The sequence below is a fragment of the Nannobrachium achirus genome, assembly GCF_963921795.1.
Source record: "Nannobrachium achirus genome assembly, chromosome: 11".
Taxonomy (NCBI): Eukaryota; Metazoa; Chordata; class Actinopteri; order Myctophiformes; family Myctophidae; genus Nannobrachium; species Nannobrachium achirus.
This window is the reverse complement of record NC_137820.1, coordinates 34,087,581-34,103,857: the sequence shown is the minus strand read 5'-3', so window position 1 is coordinate 34,103,857 and position 16,277 is coordinate 34,087,581. Positions and strand designations below refer to the sequence as shown.

General features: G+C 41.9%; 3 protein-coding genes across 3 annotated transcripts in view; 1 reads left to right on the top strand and 2 right to left on the bottom strand.

Moving 5' to 3' along the window:
- LOC308294294 (putative polypeptide N-acetylgalactosaminyltransferase 8) overlaps positions 1-16,277 on the bottom strand; it is a gene marked incomplete at both ends in the record, with an annotated part of 105,155 nt that overhangs the window by 7,303 nt on the left and 81,575 nt on the right. The window lies entirely within an intron of this gene.
- Positions 10,949-12,469, bottom strand: LOC308293593 (aarF domain-containing protein kinase 1-like; the record flags this gene model as incomplete). The annotated part of the gene is made up of 1 exon (XM_080736180.1): positions 10,949-12,469. One exon carries the CDS (start codon positions 12,467-12,469, stop codon positions 10,949-10,951), a length of 1,521 nt encoding a protein of 506 aa, XP_080592306.1.
- LOC308293592 (importin subunit beta-1-like) lies at positions 13,897-16,215 on the top strand (the record flags this gene model as incomplete). Its single annotated transcript, XM_080736179.1, has 1 exon — positions 13,897-16,215. One exon carries the CDS (start codon positions 13,897-13,899, stop codon positions 16,213-16,215), a length of 2,319 nt encoding a protein of 772 aa, XP_080592305.1.

The following is a 16,277-nucleotide window of genomic DNA, read 5'->3' as shown; positions in this document are numbered from 1 at the left end:
ACCATGCTTGTCTGATGAAAGACAGTATAAGAGAGAAGACATTGAGGTGTTTTTCCAGAAGCACAGAGGAGCTCCTCATCATCCTTGACTAACTGAACACATTGGAAGACTTCCGGCTAACTTTCTAACAATGTAAGGTTTGAATTTTACATTTGTTTCTTTTTGACTTTTTGTTTTCAATTTCAGTGAGTTTGCTTGTTCAGTTTAGTTTTTAAAAGGCCTAGTTTTTATTTTTATTTGGTTTAGTTCAGTTTTTTTTCTCTTTTGTTATGCCTCTTTTTTATTTCAGTTAATTAAAATGTTATTTAATAACCTTTCTTTCCACTACATCAGCATGGAGAAGACCAGAGCTATCACCCTTCTGCTGCTATGTGTGGCTGTGGCTCTCACTGTGGTCTGCAAGGTAAGAGCTGCAAATCTTAATAACAACAATAAAAGTTAATAACAACAATGCTGTGAGCTTGTGGATCAGATATTTTTGGTGAATAGCCCCCAAAAGTATAGGGATGCCGAGGTTCAAGTGTGCTGTACTGTAAGTGATATTTCACTTCCAATTTCAATCTAGTTGAAATGTTATCCTGTATGTTCCAGTCCTCTTTCCCGATTGGATAAAACTGGTATCCCAAACTGAAAATGTATTTTACTAAAGAGATGGAGAGACGGGGAAACCTCTTGTCTGAACAAACACTTCAATGACAATATCTGTAAAATAGAGCAATTTTATTCATATATTTGTTATTTTAGCAAAAAGGAAACATTACTCACTGTACCTGTAACCATTTAAACCACATATAGGCCTACGTAAATGACAATGTTCCCCAGGGGTCTATACTGGGTCCCCATCTTTTTCAACGCACCAAACCTCTTCGCTGAAAATAGTTGATCTACAAGCTCACAACTGTTGCAAAGTGACATGTTTATAGATTTGAGTGTTCGCCTATGACATGCCCATAATATTTTTTTTTTGTTATAGGCTGAAGAAGAGGTGGAAGGACAAGGTGTGATGGCATCTATTGAGAAGAGGGCCCTTAAAATAGTAAGTCCTTTCACTCTAGCAGGACGACGTGTGTGTGTGTGTGTGTGTGTGTGTGTGTGTGTGTGTGTGTGTGTGTGTGTGTGTGTGTGTGTGTGTGAGGTTTTTGTGTGCCTGTGGGTTTTATAAATACCGAACCAATGAAAATAAGTTTGTGCCTAAATAATAACGATTGCATCCACTGGAGCACAGGTTATTTTTCTCTATCCTGAAACGTGTAAGATTTCCACCTGACAGCGGCGATATATATTTATGTTCTATATCGTCACTGTCGGGCAGAAACCTTCTCCAAGTTTCAAATGTGTACGCTTTTACGTAAAGTAAAGCCCTGCTTCATCATACAAGACTGTCACCCCCAAAACTAGTGAAAATAGCAGATCTACTAGTACTACTACTATTTTCACTAGTTTAAATAATTTTTAGAATGATAAATACAAAACGAAAAGTTTTGGACATAGGCTACAAGGTTTGCAGTTTGCACCCAACAAAAATTATATTCTAATGCTTTTCTATCATAGCCACATGTGTGTGTCTTTATTTCCTCCACAGTGTGTCCTCAGCATGAACTGTAGGAAGAGTAAATGTAAATGTGCATGTTTCCTCCTCAGTGTGGCATCACTGAGAACTGTAGGAAGGGTAAATGTAAATGCGGGGAGGAGCGTCCAGACTGTGGCAGAGACCCCAACCCCAAGGTCAAGGCATACATCTGCCAGTAACTCTACACTCCAAGGACCACAATGGAAAGAAGCTCTCCAGCTTCATTGTGTCTTATCCTTTTGACAGAGAGATGCACAAATAAAATATGTTTTAATTATGCATAGGCATTTCTTGTCAATAAAGATGTCAATTAAATCAAAATTGTAATGTTTCTAATCAATAAACCATTATAATCAATATTGTTTGTGTTTCTGCAGTTTCTGTCTTTGGCCTCAATTTGTGCTCACATTTCAACATTTCTTTTATCACTATCAGGCCTGATAGTTTTGACCAGTGTGGTGGACATTTACCCAAATTTTGTACAGTACAAATTTGTACATTCATTTTGTTTGGCCATTTCCTTTTACTTCACTGTTACTACCGTTATTTGAAAACTCTGGACTTTTGACATTCATAATGATCTGTAAATGTACTTTGTACGTCAAATATATATATGATATATATGTTTACACACTACTTAAAAGAGCATTTCACCCATTTTAAATCTTCAAATATTTTATCCATACCCTTTACAGTCTATTGTCCAAAGTAATGTACATCATAATGTGACCCGATATATTTATGACAGACTCAAGGACTTGGTACAAATATAACAATCGTTTTATTTAGAAAAGGTTTACAAAATACTAGAAGCTAAAAGTAGTTAAAAGTGTCAAGATGCAATGAGGAAGTGGGGAGAAATGGCTAACAATAAATCAATTAAAAACACGAGGGGAAAGTAACAGCGGTCCTACAGTTGCCGCTCGTTCCACAAAGACCTATAACAATGATAGAGCACACAATTCATGAAAACATAATTCATAAGCACATAGCATGTCGTATACAGTAATCACAATCAAAATATAGAAATCATATCGAGAAATCGTGTCACAGGTAATGCAGTGTATCAATAGCCAACCCAATCAAATGATTTACCCAATGGCTTGTTTAAACGGTCACCAGCACTTTCGCCTATAACATATTCGCCTACACGCATTTGGTCCTTTCGCCTGGCATTTTCGCCTTGGAGGAGAGTCTTTTCACCTACCTGTCTGAGCCATTTCGCCTACCCTCAATTCTGCTGTCAGACTGTCCATGTTTGCAAATTATCTCTTTGTCATTTAAAACCCATTCAGGCCGGGTACACATTTTAGTGTATGGGAGGGGCTTACAGTACATGTACAGTATGTTGGAACATATTTGTTTTTGTAGGCTAATTTCTGATTTAGGTCTTACTATAGGTTAGGCCTAAATGGGTTAAATATTATAGTGACTGTGACAGTGGTGTCAAGTGAATCTAACAGTTTACTTGACATTTATTATTTACATCACATTTTATTCCTAAAAAATGGCAAAATAGTTTTTTATGCCTGTTGACAGGCAAGGTTGATTCTATAGGCTATTTAGGTGTAGCATATCTTATATAGACCTATATAGGCTAATAGCCTACATATATATTTTGTATAGCCTAATGTTAAAACAATATAGGCCTACAATACTGTTCATTTTACAATACTGTTCAATACTGCACCAAAGAACGTATAGTATCGGGACATGGATTAATTAATTATTTGGGCGCACCTGATTCCAATAGCTCTGTATTTATGTGATTACTATGGAGTGCATAGGATAGCCGTGTGTAGGTTTGACATGTAACACCACTGTCACAGTCACTATAATATTTAAATGACAAAGAGATAATATGAAAACATGGACAGTCTGACAGCAGAATTGAGGGTAGGCGAAATGGCTCAGACAGGTAGGTGAAAAGACTCTCCTCCACGGCAAAAGTGCCCCGCGAAAAGACCTGGCGAAAATGTTATAGGCGATTATGCCTGACACCGTTTAAACATAGGCAAATGCCTCACATGGTAGATAGGCAAATGCCTCACATGGTTATCTACCAAGCCAATGAGCAGCTCACCGCCTGTAGCTGAGCAATGACATTAACACATACAGGTTAGCCATACCACAATGTTACAAAACTCATAAATACAGAATATATAATCAAATGTATATAAAACCACTTCCTATACCCCTTTGCACATTCATGTTAGAATACTCACATTTCTTCAAGTTTAAAGCCTATAGAAAGTGAGCGTAAGGCGGAGTTTCGCTCCAGATGACGTATTTCCCGCGACGTCACTTATAATAATAATAATAAGTGCACTACAACGTTTACACAACCTCCGACGATCCTATTACTGTATTGAGATAGATTGTTGTAGGCTACAGCAGTTATCATCAAAATAAACCACACCCAAAAAACTGATTCAACCCCCCTATAAATGTGACACATATAAATTATGTTTGCTTTATTTAATTACTTCACTTCAAGGCATAAGCATATACATTTAATTGATATAACTCAAATATTATTAATAGTGCCAGATGTGATACATTTACATTATGTTGGCTTTATTTAAATGTATTTAATTATAATATATGCAAATGTATTGAATTGATGTAACTGAACAAATATTAATCGTGCTTACCTTAAATATATACATTTACAATATATGCATTTTTATTAAATTGTTCCAACTCAAATGTAATTAATAGTGCTTATACAAAATCTATTCATTTAACATTATGCATTTATATTACATTCATGTAACTCAAATCTTAGTAATGGAATTTAAAAACACATTGAAAATGAGTTCCAATGAAAACTCCCAGAGTCCCATAAACCACGCCTCTCACCAATTTTATTGAGTAGTTTTTAAGGCTGAAATCATTCTGAGAATATTGTTTGAATCCAACTCAATTTTTTTAAGTACATTTTACAGATCTGAGAAGTGACTCCAGCCCTTTCCCTTGATTGGTCAAATAAGTTGGTCACATGTTATGCAAAGCATGCTGGGAACAGCATTTTTCTAGGTTTTCAGGGAAATGTTTAAGCTTTCGGGAGCTAAAAATGCTAAATGTATCATATCAATGTGTCTGCCTTGGCAAGATGACTGTCATATGTCAGAATCTGATTTGTCAGTATTTGAGCCTAAACCCTAACCCTAACTGCTAGGCTGCTAGTTTAAGCTTGAGCTCCCTCCCCATGCTAGGCTAAAAGAGAAGAACTCATGGTAACTTTGAGGTTATCGCGTTGTTTTTCTCTTAAATGTTCTGATTATTCAATAATCACTGCTATTGCATATATCCATTATGCATCTGTATGTTGATATTGTAAAACTTGAAACAAATCATCCAGAAGAAAACCTGAAACCGAACTCTTCTTATGTAAATGTAAAAGTATTTTATTTATCTTAGCTTAATTCCATAAAAATGAGTTGAACCAACACATTTACGTTAACATTTGTTTGAGTTGGACAAACGTAAATTAATTAAGTTCATATAATTAACTTGGCTTAAGTTAATGAAAATGAGTTGGACTAATTGAACAACATGCATTGCATTGAATGTAGATTTGACTTGGGACTACATATATCCCATATATAAATTTACTCATATAAAATGGGTGGAAAAGTTTCACACATTTAAAATGTGTTCAACTGAGAGATTATTTTTTTGGGTGCATATCAAAGTGTGCGGGACATTTCTCTCTCAAAATAACAACTTTTCTAGTGTTATTTCTTATCCTGGTAAACATCATGGGTCTGTCCCTTGTTCAGCCATGTCAGATATATTTTCTCTTTAAACAAAACCGTTTGCTCAATCTCATTGTAGGCTATATCCTATAATATATTCAATAGATATATTTTTATGACAGATTTACTGGCCTCAACCTCCCGTGTAATATGTATTAGCCTAGACACTTCAGTCAACTCTGCCACTTTACGCAGATCATCTGAGAGAGAACATTGTGGTCAAGCAAGGATCACATTGTATTGAGAGAGAGAGGTGCGCTTTCTCTAATTATCCAACAGAAGAGAGAGAGAGAGAGAGAGAGAGAGAGAGAGAGAGAGACAGACATGCTCAAGCCTATAATATATTAAATAGAAATATATGTGTTATGCCAAATTACAAAACCAAACCCGAGTGGCCCCGTAATGGTCTTGTCCATTTCCGTCCCGTTCTGATTCCTTTTTTTTTTTTTTTTTTTGAGACTTGTGACATTGTCCTGAAATCCGTTTATTTCCGAGGTTCAGAGAGACCCGAGCATTTAGCTTATTATTAGGCTATTAAAAGTCCATGCGTGCCTCTGCCTTTCATGTGGTGAGGTCTACTCAATCTAACATACTTTCTGCAGCTGTGTGAACTGATTGACAGGCACTGTCAGAAGTCAGAGCGGTGTAAACTTTATCATAAATGTAGACTTATTATTGTCAATGCTGCTGGTTGGTTGCCTAGGAATCTATAATATTAACATTGAAACAAAAGCCAGGGAGAAAGGAATGCTTTTAGGCTATTTTCTATCTACAGAGGTAAGTCATTTTCCGTTTAGAGAGAGAAAGAGAGAGAGAAATGGTCGAGTGAGCTTCACTTTGTATTGTAAGACGGGACCTGTGTTGCATTGCCGATTAAAATATAATCTCTTTAGGCCTAAGCCTATTTATTAAATCACAATCGAATGTTGTTTACTTGCATAATGGGGACACTTTTTTTTAAAATTGTAGGATATTTTATATGTAGTCACTGGAAAATGTTTCAACATCTGATCTCTCAGTACTGTTGCTTCATTTTTTTTTATTTATTTTTTACTGGTCCCCCTCGGCAATGGCGCTGGTTTTGTAGGCCGATAACTCCAAATCGGCCTACAAAACGTCATACGCACGTTCCCTATACCATATAGGGAGCGGGTGGGGCCACAGCCCAAACAATCGAGTGGAAGTGGACAGGCCAACATTCACGACCATAACAGCTTCAAAAGCACCAAACTGACAATATATGAAACATGTTGTCATTGTAGACCATAAAACACATCAAACAATGAAAGCGAGGATATGATACAAAAGCAACAGGCTTAACGGTTAACAGCTCAGCACGCTAACAACCCCCTCTCACCAACATGCTACCTGCAATGTTTGGGTGCCCCCAGCTTTTTAGACCTGTTAGCTGCCCGTTTAGAAACCCCTTTTATACCTGTGTCTCTTATGACGTCACTCTCTTTGTCTCTCTCTAGGGGCTAAAATAAGATGCCACGATTTGAGCTGTGAGTCTGCTGTACTCAGTAGACCTACGTCTTCTTCGCAGTACACAGTGCTGTGTGTTTACAGTTCACCATCCATATCGGCACAAGTTGTGGGTAAATATAATGCTGTTAGATGGTAGTTTCTGGTACTTTTGTCAATTTTAAAACTATACATAATTAGCTTCTCACATATTTGTAGTACTTCGAGGCCCAGAGAATGAAAAGGTACAACCTTTTTCATGTGTAAAACCACTAAACGTAGTATTTACGGGAGAGTAATTAACTTTTCCCCAACTCTCTTTATGATAGAAAATGGATGTCTGCATCTGACTGGAGTTAGTTTAATCTGGTAGAAAACTATTACTAACAAGATAAATAGCAATCAAATGTGTCCATACTTTATTACAGTATTGCTATAAAATACACAGAAAAGTTATAATCATTGAATTTCTGCTATGTCTTGGTGGCCCGACCCATGATGGACTTCTTGGTGTTTCTTTCAGGTTTCAAAAGCATTATATAACACTTTGGTCCAAACAGCGCCACCAAAATGCCAAAACTAGATGCTAAAATAGCAAACACCTCCACTACGTCTGCATATTTGCCCAGAGAGCTGACATATGCTGGGATGAAGGCTATCCACACGGCACAGAATATCAACATGCTGAAGGTGAGGCCTAGAATTATTGAATGCTTTACCAGTGAAAAATAGCAGATATACAAGCTCACAGCGCGGCACCGACTGCCGCGCTGCGAGCTTGTAGATCTGCTATTTTTGAAAAAGTTGTGAAAATGTGTGCAAATATTGTAATACATGTATTTTCAAAGCGAACATTTGTAACTCAAATTTTGCTTCTGGGGGGTCCCTGGAACTAAATATTTTGAGATGGGGGTCCGTGGCCAAATACATATAATTTTGGGGGTCCTTCACATGAAAAGGTTTGAGAACCACTAGCCTCGGAAACCCAGACTTTTATTTTGGCGATAGGAAGAAAAAATAAAAAAGAACCACTGACACAGTATTTCGCCCCTAGTGGCGGAAAAAATTACCTCTGGGAACTCAGATTGCTGACACAGTAGTCTCTCAAGAACAGACTAACTGAGCTCCAGTTAAGTGAAAAGGACCTTTTCTTTGACGATGGCTGGCCAGATTGCTGACATAGAAACATCGTTTTTTCAAAAAATCTCAGAAGGATTCAAAAGACACTTATAGAATCGGGTCAAAATTCAAATTTTCACGATTTTTCAAATGTGCCGCGCTGCGAGCTTGTAGATCTGCTATTTTTCAATAGTTAAAGCATAAAACAATGATACTCATGTGTACCCGTTCATTGAAGTTGTCTGGAAGATTCCTTTCCAAGAATGCGAGGATGAAACTGAGGAGAGCCAGTAAACCAATATAACCCAGTAACACTGCAAAACCAACTGTTGATCCTACTTCACACTCATAGACTATCACAGGGGTTTTCAAAGTGGGTGACGGACGTGGCACCCTGAGGTGCCGTGACAGCAGTCCAGGGGTGCCGCGAGATAATTTGATAATATTTGGACTGGAGTTTATTTGGACACTTGAAAAAATATTTAGTATCATTTTAAACTTGGAAGTACAAAGTTATTTTCAGTCAGTTCTAAACGTTTTCCTCGCAACATAGGCTAATCATTAAAATATCCTCACTGTCGGGCAGAAACCTTGTATCTCCAAGTTTCAAATGTGTACGTCTTTTGGTAAAGCAAAGCCCCTGCTTCATCATACAAGACTGTCGCACAAAACTAGTGAAAACAGCGTGGTGAACAGTGTGCTTGTAGATCGGCTGTTTTCACTAGTTTAGTACATTTTATAGATGATAAATACAAAACGAACGGTTTTGGACATACAAGGTTTCCACCCAACGACTATATGCTATAAATATTATAAGGTGCTGGGAGTGAAAATTATAATGTAGGGGTGCCTCGGATTAAAAAAATATTTATGGGGTGCCCTGAGACAAAAAAGTTTGGCCGGGAACCCCTGGACTGTCTTATCACTGTAGTATTGTGTGTTTTTATGAGTAGTTGGAGAGGAAGATAAAAGCCAGGCTATGTGTTCCTCTCTGCTGCACAGCACCCCAAACCACTTCATAATGTCTGCTCCTCCAGGCTTGGAGGCAGGGGTGTCACACCAAATCCTGGGCCCTGGGTACAAGGATTCACTGTGGGGCCCCTGTGCTTTAACTATTGAAAAATAGCAGATATACAAGCTCACAGCGCAGCACCGAGTGCCGCGCTGCGAGCTTGTAGATCTGCTATTTTTGAAAAATTGAGAAAATTGAGAATATTTCAAATCCTTCAAAGGTTTTTTGAAAAACATACGTCTTTTGAAAAAACAGATGTTTCTATGTCAGTGGGGCTCAAACATTTTCATGTCAAGGACCCCCAAAATGATATGTATTTGGCCACGGACCCCATCTCAAAATATTTAATTCCAGGGACCACCCAGACACAAAATCTGAGTTACAAATGTTCGCTTAAAAAATACATTATATTCAAAGATTTGCACATATTTTCACGACTTTTCAAAAAAATAGCAGATCTACAAGCAGATCTACAAGCTCGCAGCGCGCTGCGAGCTTGTAGATCTGCTATTTTTCAATAGCTGAAGTATAAAATAATTAAGGCCCCTCCGCCTTGGGCCCTAGTAACTCAGTCCCACTCCCCCCTCTTGTGACGCCCCTGCTTGGAGGTCTTGAACACGGCCAACACCACCATAGTCTTTACCAGGATACATGAGTCACAAAGCTGATGCCAAACGCTGCATGCCTCAACTAGGGGTGGGCGATATGGACAGTGATAAATATCGCTGAGACGATACAATGTCTCCACGATATGCCTTTTCAGAGGTATCGTATATATCGTGATACAATGAGGGAGCCTTGTAAAACATCCTGTTTAATCGTTAATACAGAGAATCATTGCAGAATTCAATTTAAACCTGCATTTTGGTCTAAATCAGTAGTTCTCAAACTTTAAAATGTCAAGGTCTCCACTTAACTCTGACAGTATACAAATGAAACCAAATGGACCTGTAAGGGTCCATTTGGTTTCATTTGTATACTGTCAGAGTTACATACTTGTAAAGTTCAATTTAGAACTCCCAAAAGGAACCCAGAGAGTCTAGTTTGTGTCAAGTAACTTGAAAAATCAAACCTCGGTTCGAAGTGAAGCGGTGAACTTTTATTCTATGTGTTCTAGAGCTATGAACTCTGTGATCTATACATTCTTCCAATTCTGAATGAATGAATGATTTTATCTAGAGGGCCGAATTGTCATGTGAAGCTTGACCAATCCTCAAAGTATGGTCTCATTGGACATTTTTAATCATCCAATCATCAGACCGGGACGGATGTTACACACATATTCTGGATGTACGGGACAGATAAAACCTGTTCATTCTGGACTGGAATGACCATATATGGACATGAACGGGACACACATGTACGGGACAGATAAAACCTGTTCCTACGAAACAGTGTGGGCTCGCATGTAACACCATGTATGGGCACAAAGATCTACCCTTAGGCTGAATCTCATTGGCTAAGGGCCCTACCTTTGTACTGTCGAGGAGAACTTGACTGATAGACTGCCTTTGTACTGTCGAGGAGTACTTGACTAAATTGGCTTGATAGGTTACGTCATTTTCGAGGAGAACTTGATAGATAAATAATGAAGATAACAGTGTTCTCACTTTCAGAGAGCCTACAATTAAAGTCAATGGAGAAAATTATTTCACAAATACATTTATATAAATAAAACTATATGTAGTCTTAGCAAAATGCACCCCTGCTTGTCCAAATGAAGCCGGTCCATTTGACATATGGCCCAAGAGCGTGCCACCAAAACGGTGGGAGGAGTAGCACGGCAAAATAAAGTTTATCTGGAAAGATGGAAGGAATAAAGTACTAAGGTCTGTGTTGCCCAATACACTAATTAGGTATTTAGAGATTAGGTTTATTTGGAAGTTAGGTTTAAGGTTGGTGTTATGCTGAAAACACGTAGTTGTGGGCGGCAGTGGTATGCTCAAAGCTGAGGTTGTTGGGGTTGGGTGTTGTAAATGTAAAATCCAGAGTCAAATACTGTTGTTGCCAAAGGGGTCACTTTCAGTAGACGGGAAGCCATGAGACCCACCAAAGGTAGAAGGCATAGGCTGTGATCCGCCACAGGTTCAGCGTCTCCGCTGCCGCAATCTGAACCCACTGCATCCTGGAACGTGCCTTGCTCTTCTCGTGGCTGGCGAGGGCACGGATGCAGCAGCGCGACATGTTGATGAAGCTGGAAGAGCTGGCTCTGGTTTCCAGCGTGGTCTCGATGCTGCGCAACAGGTCGTTGGTCTTCAACAGCAGCAGCATCGAACGGGGCATGCGGTTGAGAAGCTCGCTGATCTGGCGCAGGTAGAGTGCGGCATTGGTCCGGATTCTCACATCCTCAGAGTGTGTAAGGGGTGTGGAGCTGATGCCCATGCTAACGGAGGACCAGGCTCTGGCAGTGAGGATGCAGGCGAACAGTTGGTGCAGATCTCCAGCACCCATCCTGCGACCATAATACTCCACCTCTGACATGTCCGCTCTGATGATAGCCTGCCACAGATGACAGTAGTCCAACCTGAAGTCTGTCGGCAACACCTGGTAGAGTCCGTGATCGAGTAGTACAATCTCCGTCTTGTTGCTGAGGGGACACTTGTGTACTAGCACATTGCCGGGGTGGGGGTCACAGTGTACAAAACCGTGCACGAATATCATCTCGCTGTACAGCTTCCCCAAGTTCTGGGAGATATCATTGACGTTGATACCATGTCTCTTCATGTAGTCACGGTCGCTGACCTCTCCACCATCTGCAAAGTCCATGGTCAGAATCCTTGCGGTGGACAGGTCCCAGTGGATCTGCGGGATCTTGAGGAAGGTCAAATGTGATAGCATGAGCGCCACTTTCTCTGCATTGCGCCCCTCATTGAGGAAGTCCAGTTCAAGAGGGAGGTTCTTCTTGATCTCGTCCACTAGCCACATGAAGGCAAAATCTGGGAAGAGCCAGTTGACCGCCTTGAACAGCAACTCTATGACCACTACATCTTCGGAGCTCTGTTTGTGGACTTTGGGGTGCTGGACCTTGACGGCCACTGTCCTGCCATCATGGAGCACAGCTTTATGGACTTGGGCTAAAGAAGCTGCTCCGTGAGGCTTCTCTTCAAAGGACACAAATAGCTCGGACAGGTCTTTGCCCAGGTCCTCTCTGATGACCTGCTGGATCTCTTCCATGGTGCTCTGAGGAGCATGGCTGTGCAGAACCTTCAGGGTGGAGGTGTACTCCTCAGGCAGCAGATAGTCCATGGCCCCCAGGTGTTGGCCAACCTTGATGAAGATCCCACGGTTGGCACAGCACAAGTCCCTCAGACGCTCTGCTGAACGCCTGTGGACCTTGGATCTAAGGCTCCAGTACGCCTCTGTTTCATATTCCACGTGTCTGAATGCAGTGAGGTAGTCGTAACTGATGACAGCTGTCGCGGCAGCAGTATGTGCAAAGCGAACAACGCTGAGGTCATTGGGGTCCTTGTTGTAAAGGTAAAAGCCACTGGAGGCAAATAGTGCTGTGGCCAAAGAGGACACTTTCAACATCCGGACAGCCATGAGAAGACAGTCACCCACCAGCTGTGATCCGCTTGCTGGGTAGTTTGTATGCTTGTGCCCCCTCCATACCGTTTAAGTATCCAGTCTGTCCACAGAGGCAGCCAATCACATGTGATGTCAGAACGTAATAACCATATATGGCTTGCACCAGGGCAGGAATTTCATGGAGGCCATGAAGGCCCCTCAGTTTGGCCTTGACCTGAGGCCACAGTGGCCTTAATGCCCCAGCTGACTGTACCACTTTCTCCTCTGTCTCTTTCTTGTCAATGTGTAGACAGTAGACACCAGTGTCTCTTTCTTGTCATGTAGAGACTGTGTCTCTCTTTGAGATTCTTAAATCTTAACTCCCCAGAGTCCCCATCTTTAAACCAATCCAGTGACTTTGATTGGTGCAGGGCTGAGCATGGATCAGATTGTAAATACCATCATTTACCTTTGCAGAAACACTGCACTGTGAAATAAAGACAACTTCTGGGAATATTCACACGGCCGAAGCCCCACCTCCTGATATTGTGCCCAGGCTTTTCTCTTTGCAGATATGCGAGGTTATATGACTTGAGAGTTTGAGTTTTTTGAAACTCTCACACTACTTCAGACTCCAACATTTACAATTTTTTGCTTACTTTGCTAACATGGGTGATTAACATGATTTAAAAGATTTTTAAGATAGCGATTGAAAACAAAGTGTTTATGAAAAGGTAGAAGAAGGTGAAATTGCGGAATCTGCTGGCCTATTAATAGGAACAGCAGGCTTCAATTCCAGTGGAGATTCCGTGGGGCTTGGCAGAAACGCTTCACCGCCAACAGCTCTCGATGGGTCACAAAGTGGTTCCTCTCAGCCTGCGTCAGGGTCAGGGAGCAGCTACCCAGGGGGGTCCCACATCATTTTGGGGGGATCCCCAGATGACAGTAAAGTGTCAATTTAATTAAATGTTTTAATACCTTGTGAGCTTGTAGATCGGCTATTTTCACAATATTCATCTGTGGAACAGAGGCAAACTCAATGTAATCTGAGTTCCCAGAGGGTTTTGCATAAAAACGGTATAGGGGCGATAACAGTAATGCCTCAACTTCTACAGTTCCAAGTGCTTGTCAGAGTGGGTTCAAATATGATTATTTTGGGGGGTCACAGCCTGAAAAGGTTGAGAACCACTGTAACCGCCCTGATAGAACACCCGCCATCATTGCATGACTTTACCTGGGCTCTGTCAATAACCAATCCAGGTATCTAACAACCCATCACTATGACATCTACATGATACTTGTGGGAATTGCATGTGTGAATCGGCATAGTTAGGCATGCATGACAATCGTTTGCTCTGATCAACCTATATTAGGTCATTTCCCATGTTTTCCATCAACAACACCATCATCTGAACCACTGAATGATTTTATGTTAAAAAGCAGGGGAGAGCGTGGGGTACGTGATGAAGCTTATAACAATCCTTGAAAATACAGTGTCTCCACATCAAAATGAACTGGAGGTGGCACAGAAGTTTCTGGAGCAGGCGGCAATTGAGAGCCTGCCGTCCTTCTTGTTTGAGTTGTCCAAAGTCCTAGCCAATCAAAGGAACACAAAGGTGGCTCGCATGGCCGCTGGCCTGCAGGTGAAGAATTATCTGACCTCCAATGACCCAGACATCAAGAAGCAGTACCAGCAGAGATGGCTAACCATTGATGACAACGTGCGATGCAAGATCAAGGCCTCTGTTCTTCAGGCACTGGGCACAGAGACGTACCATCCCAGCTCTGCTTCCCAGTGTGTGGCAGGGATCGCCTGTGCTGAGATCACAGTCAGCCAGGTGTCCGAGCTCATTACTCAGCTGATGACCAATGTAACTGACCCCTCCAACACTGAACACATAAAGGTGTCGACGTTGGATGCCATTGGATACATTTGCCAAGACATAGTAGACCCAGGACATCTACGGGACAATTCCAACCAGATCCTGAAAGCCATCGTCCAGGGAATGAGGAAAGAGGAACACTGCAACAGTATCAAACTAGCAGCAACCAATGCCCTGATCAACTCATTGGAGTTCACCAAAGCCAACCTTGATAAGAAGACAGAGAGACACCTCATCATGCAGGTGGTATGTGAAGCAACACAGTGTACTGACACTAAAGTGCAAGTGACGGCCTTACAGAGCTTGGCGAAGATCATGTCTGTGTATTACGAGTACATGGAGTCCTACATGGAGAATCTCTTCCCAATCACCACAGAAGCCATAAATAGTGACATAGACGAGGTGGCCTTACAGGGCATCGAGTTCTGGTCTACAGTCTGTGACAAGGAGATAGAGCTAGCTGTTCAACTTTATAAGGATACAGGGCAAGGCCATCTTCCGAAGCATACCAGTAAATTCTATGCTAAAGGGGCCTTGCAGGACCTGGTCCCCATCCTCATACAGACCCTCACCAAACAGGATGAGAATAACGACGATGATTATTGGAACCCGTGCCACGCAGCCGGTGTATGTCTGATGTTGCTGTCTACCTGCTGTGAGGATTATGTCGTTCCTCATGTCCAGCCCTTTCTCAAAAAGTATATCAAACACCCTGACTGGCGTTACCGTGATGCCTGCGTCATGGCCTTTGGTATCATCCTGGAAGGACCTGAACCCAACCTGCTTAAACCCCAAGTCATACAATTTATGCCCACCCTGATAGAGCTAATGAAAGACCCCAGTGTGGTGGTGAGGGACACCACAGCCTGGATAGCAGGCAGGATCTGTGCCCTGCTGCCCGAGGCAGCCATCGACAAGATCCACCTTCTCCCCTTGCTGCAGTGTCTGATAGAAGGACTCGGGGATGAGCCCCGCGTGGCCTCAAAAGTCTGCTGGGCATTCTTTAGTCTGGCGGTAGCCAATAAGGCTATGGGTTCAGCGGACCAGGAGAAACCCAGCACATACTGTCTGTCTTCCTCCTTTGAGATCATCATACAGAAACTGCTGGAGACCACAGACAGGCCCGACGGCCACCAGAACAACCTGAGCTCAGAGGCCTGTGATGCTCTGATGATGATTGTCACAAACAGCCCCGAGGACTGTCGCCCTGCCATCCAGGAGATCCAAGATAAGTTGATGGACTTGCTGCTGAGCAGTGCAGGTTCTGGAGGGGTCCAGGCAGATACTCTTGTGGTCGTATCCAACCTTTGCTGGACTCTGAAGGCCAACATCCTGCCTTACTGTGATGAAATTGTGCAGCTACTGCTGGACAACTTGGGTAATGAGAACGTCCACTGGTCAGTAAAGCCCCAGATTGTGTCGGTGTTTGGTGACATTGCTCTGATCATCAGAGGAGAGTTCAAGAAATACCTGAAGATTGTACTCGACACTGTGCAGCAGGTCTCCGAAGCCCAGGTGGACAAGACGGTCTATGACAAAGCCACAGTTATCATCCGAAATGAATGGAGGGAGAGTTGCCTGATGGCCTTCACAGGAATCATTCATGGCATGCACCCCGATGAGATGCTGGTGAAGCCATGGGTGGAGTTCATCCTGGTCTTCACCAACAACATTGCGGAGGATGAGAACCACTCGGATGACATTGTCGCCAGTGCTGTTGGCCTCATTGGTGACCTGAGCAGGGCGCTTGGTAAGGATGTGCGGAAGCTTGTCGGGAAATGTCCTCTCATCCACAACTTCCTGATGGCGGGACGACGCTCCAAGAGCTCTGACACTCAAAAGCTGGCAATGTGGGCAACTGAGGAGTTCCGCAAGCACAAGAGCAAGAACAAGGCCTGATGTGGCTTTATACTGTATGACACACAAAATGCTGACTTTTTCTTCTCTCCAGCTCTACTGAG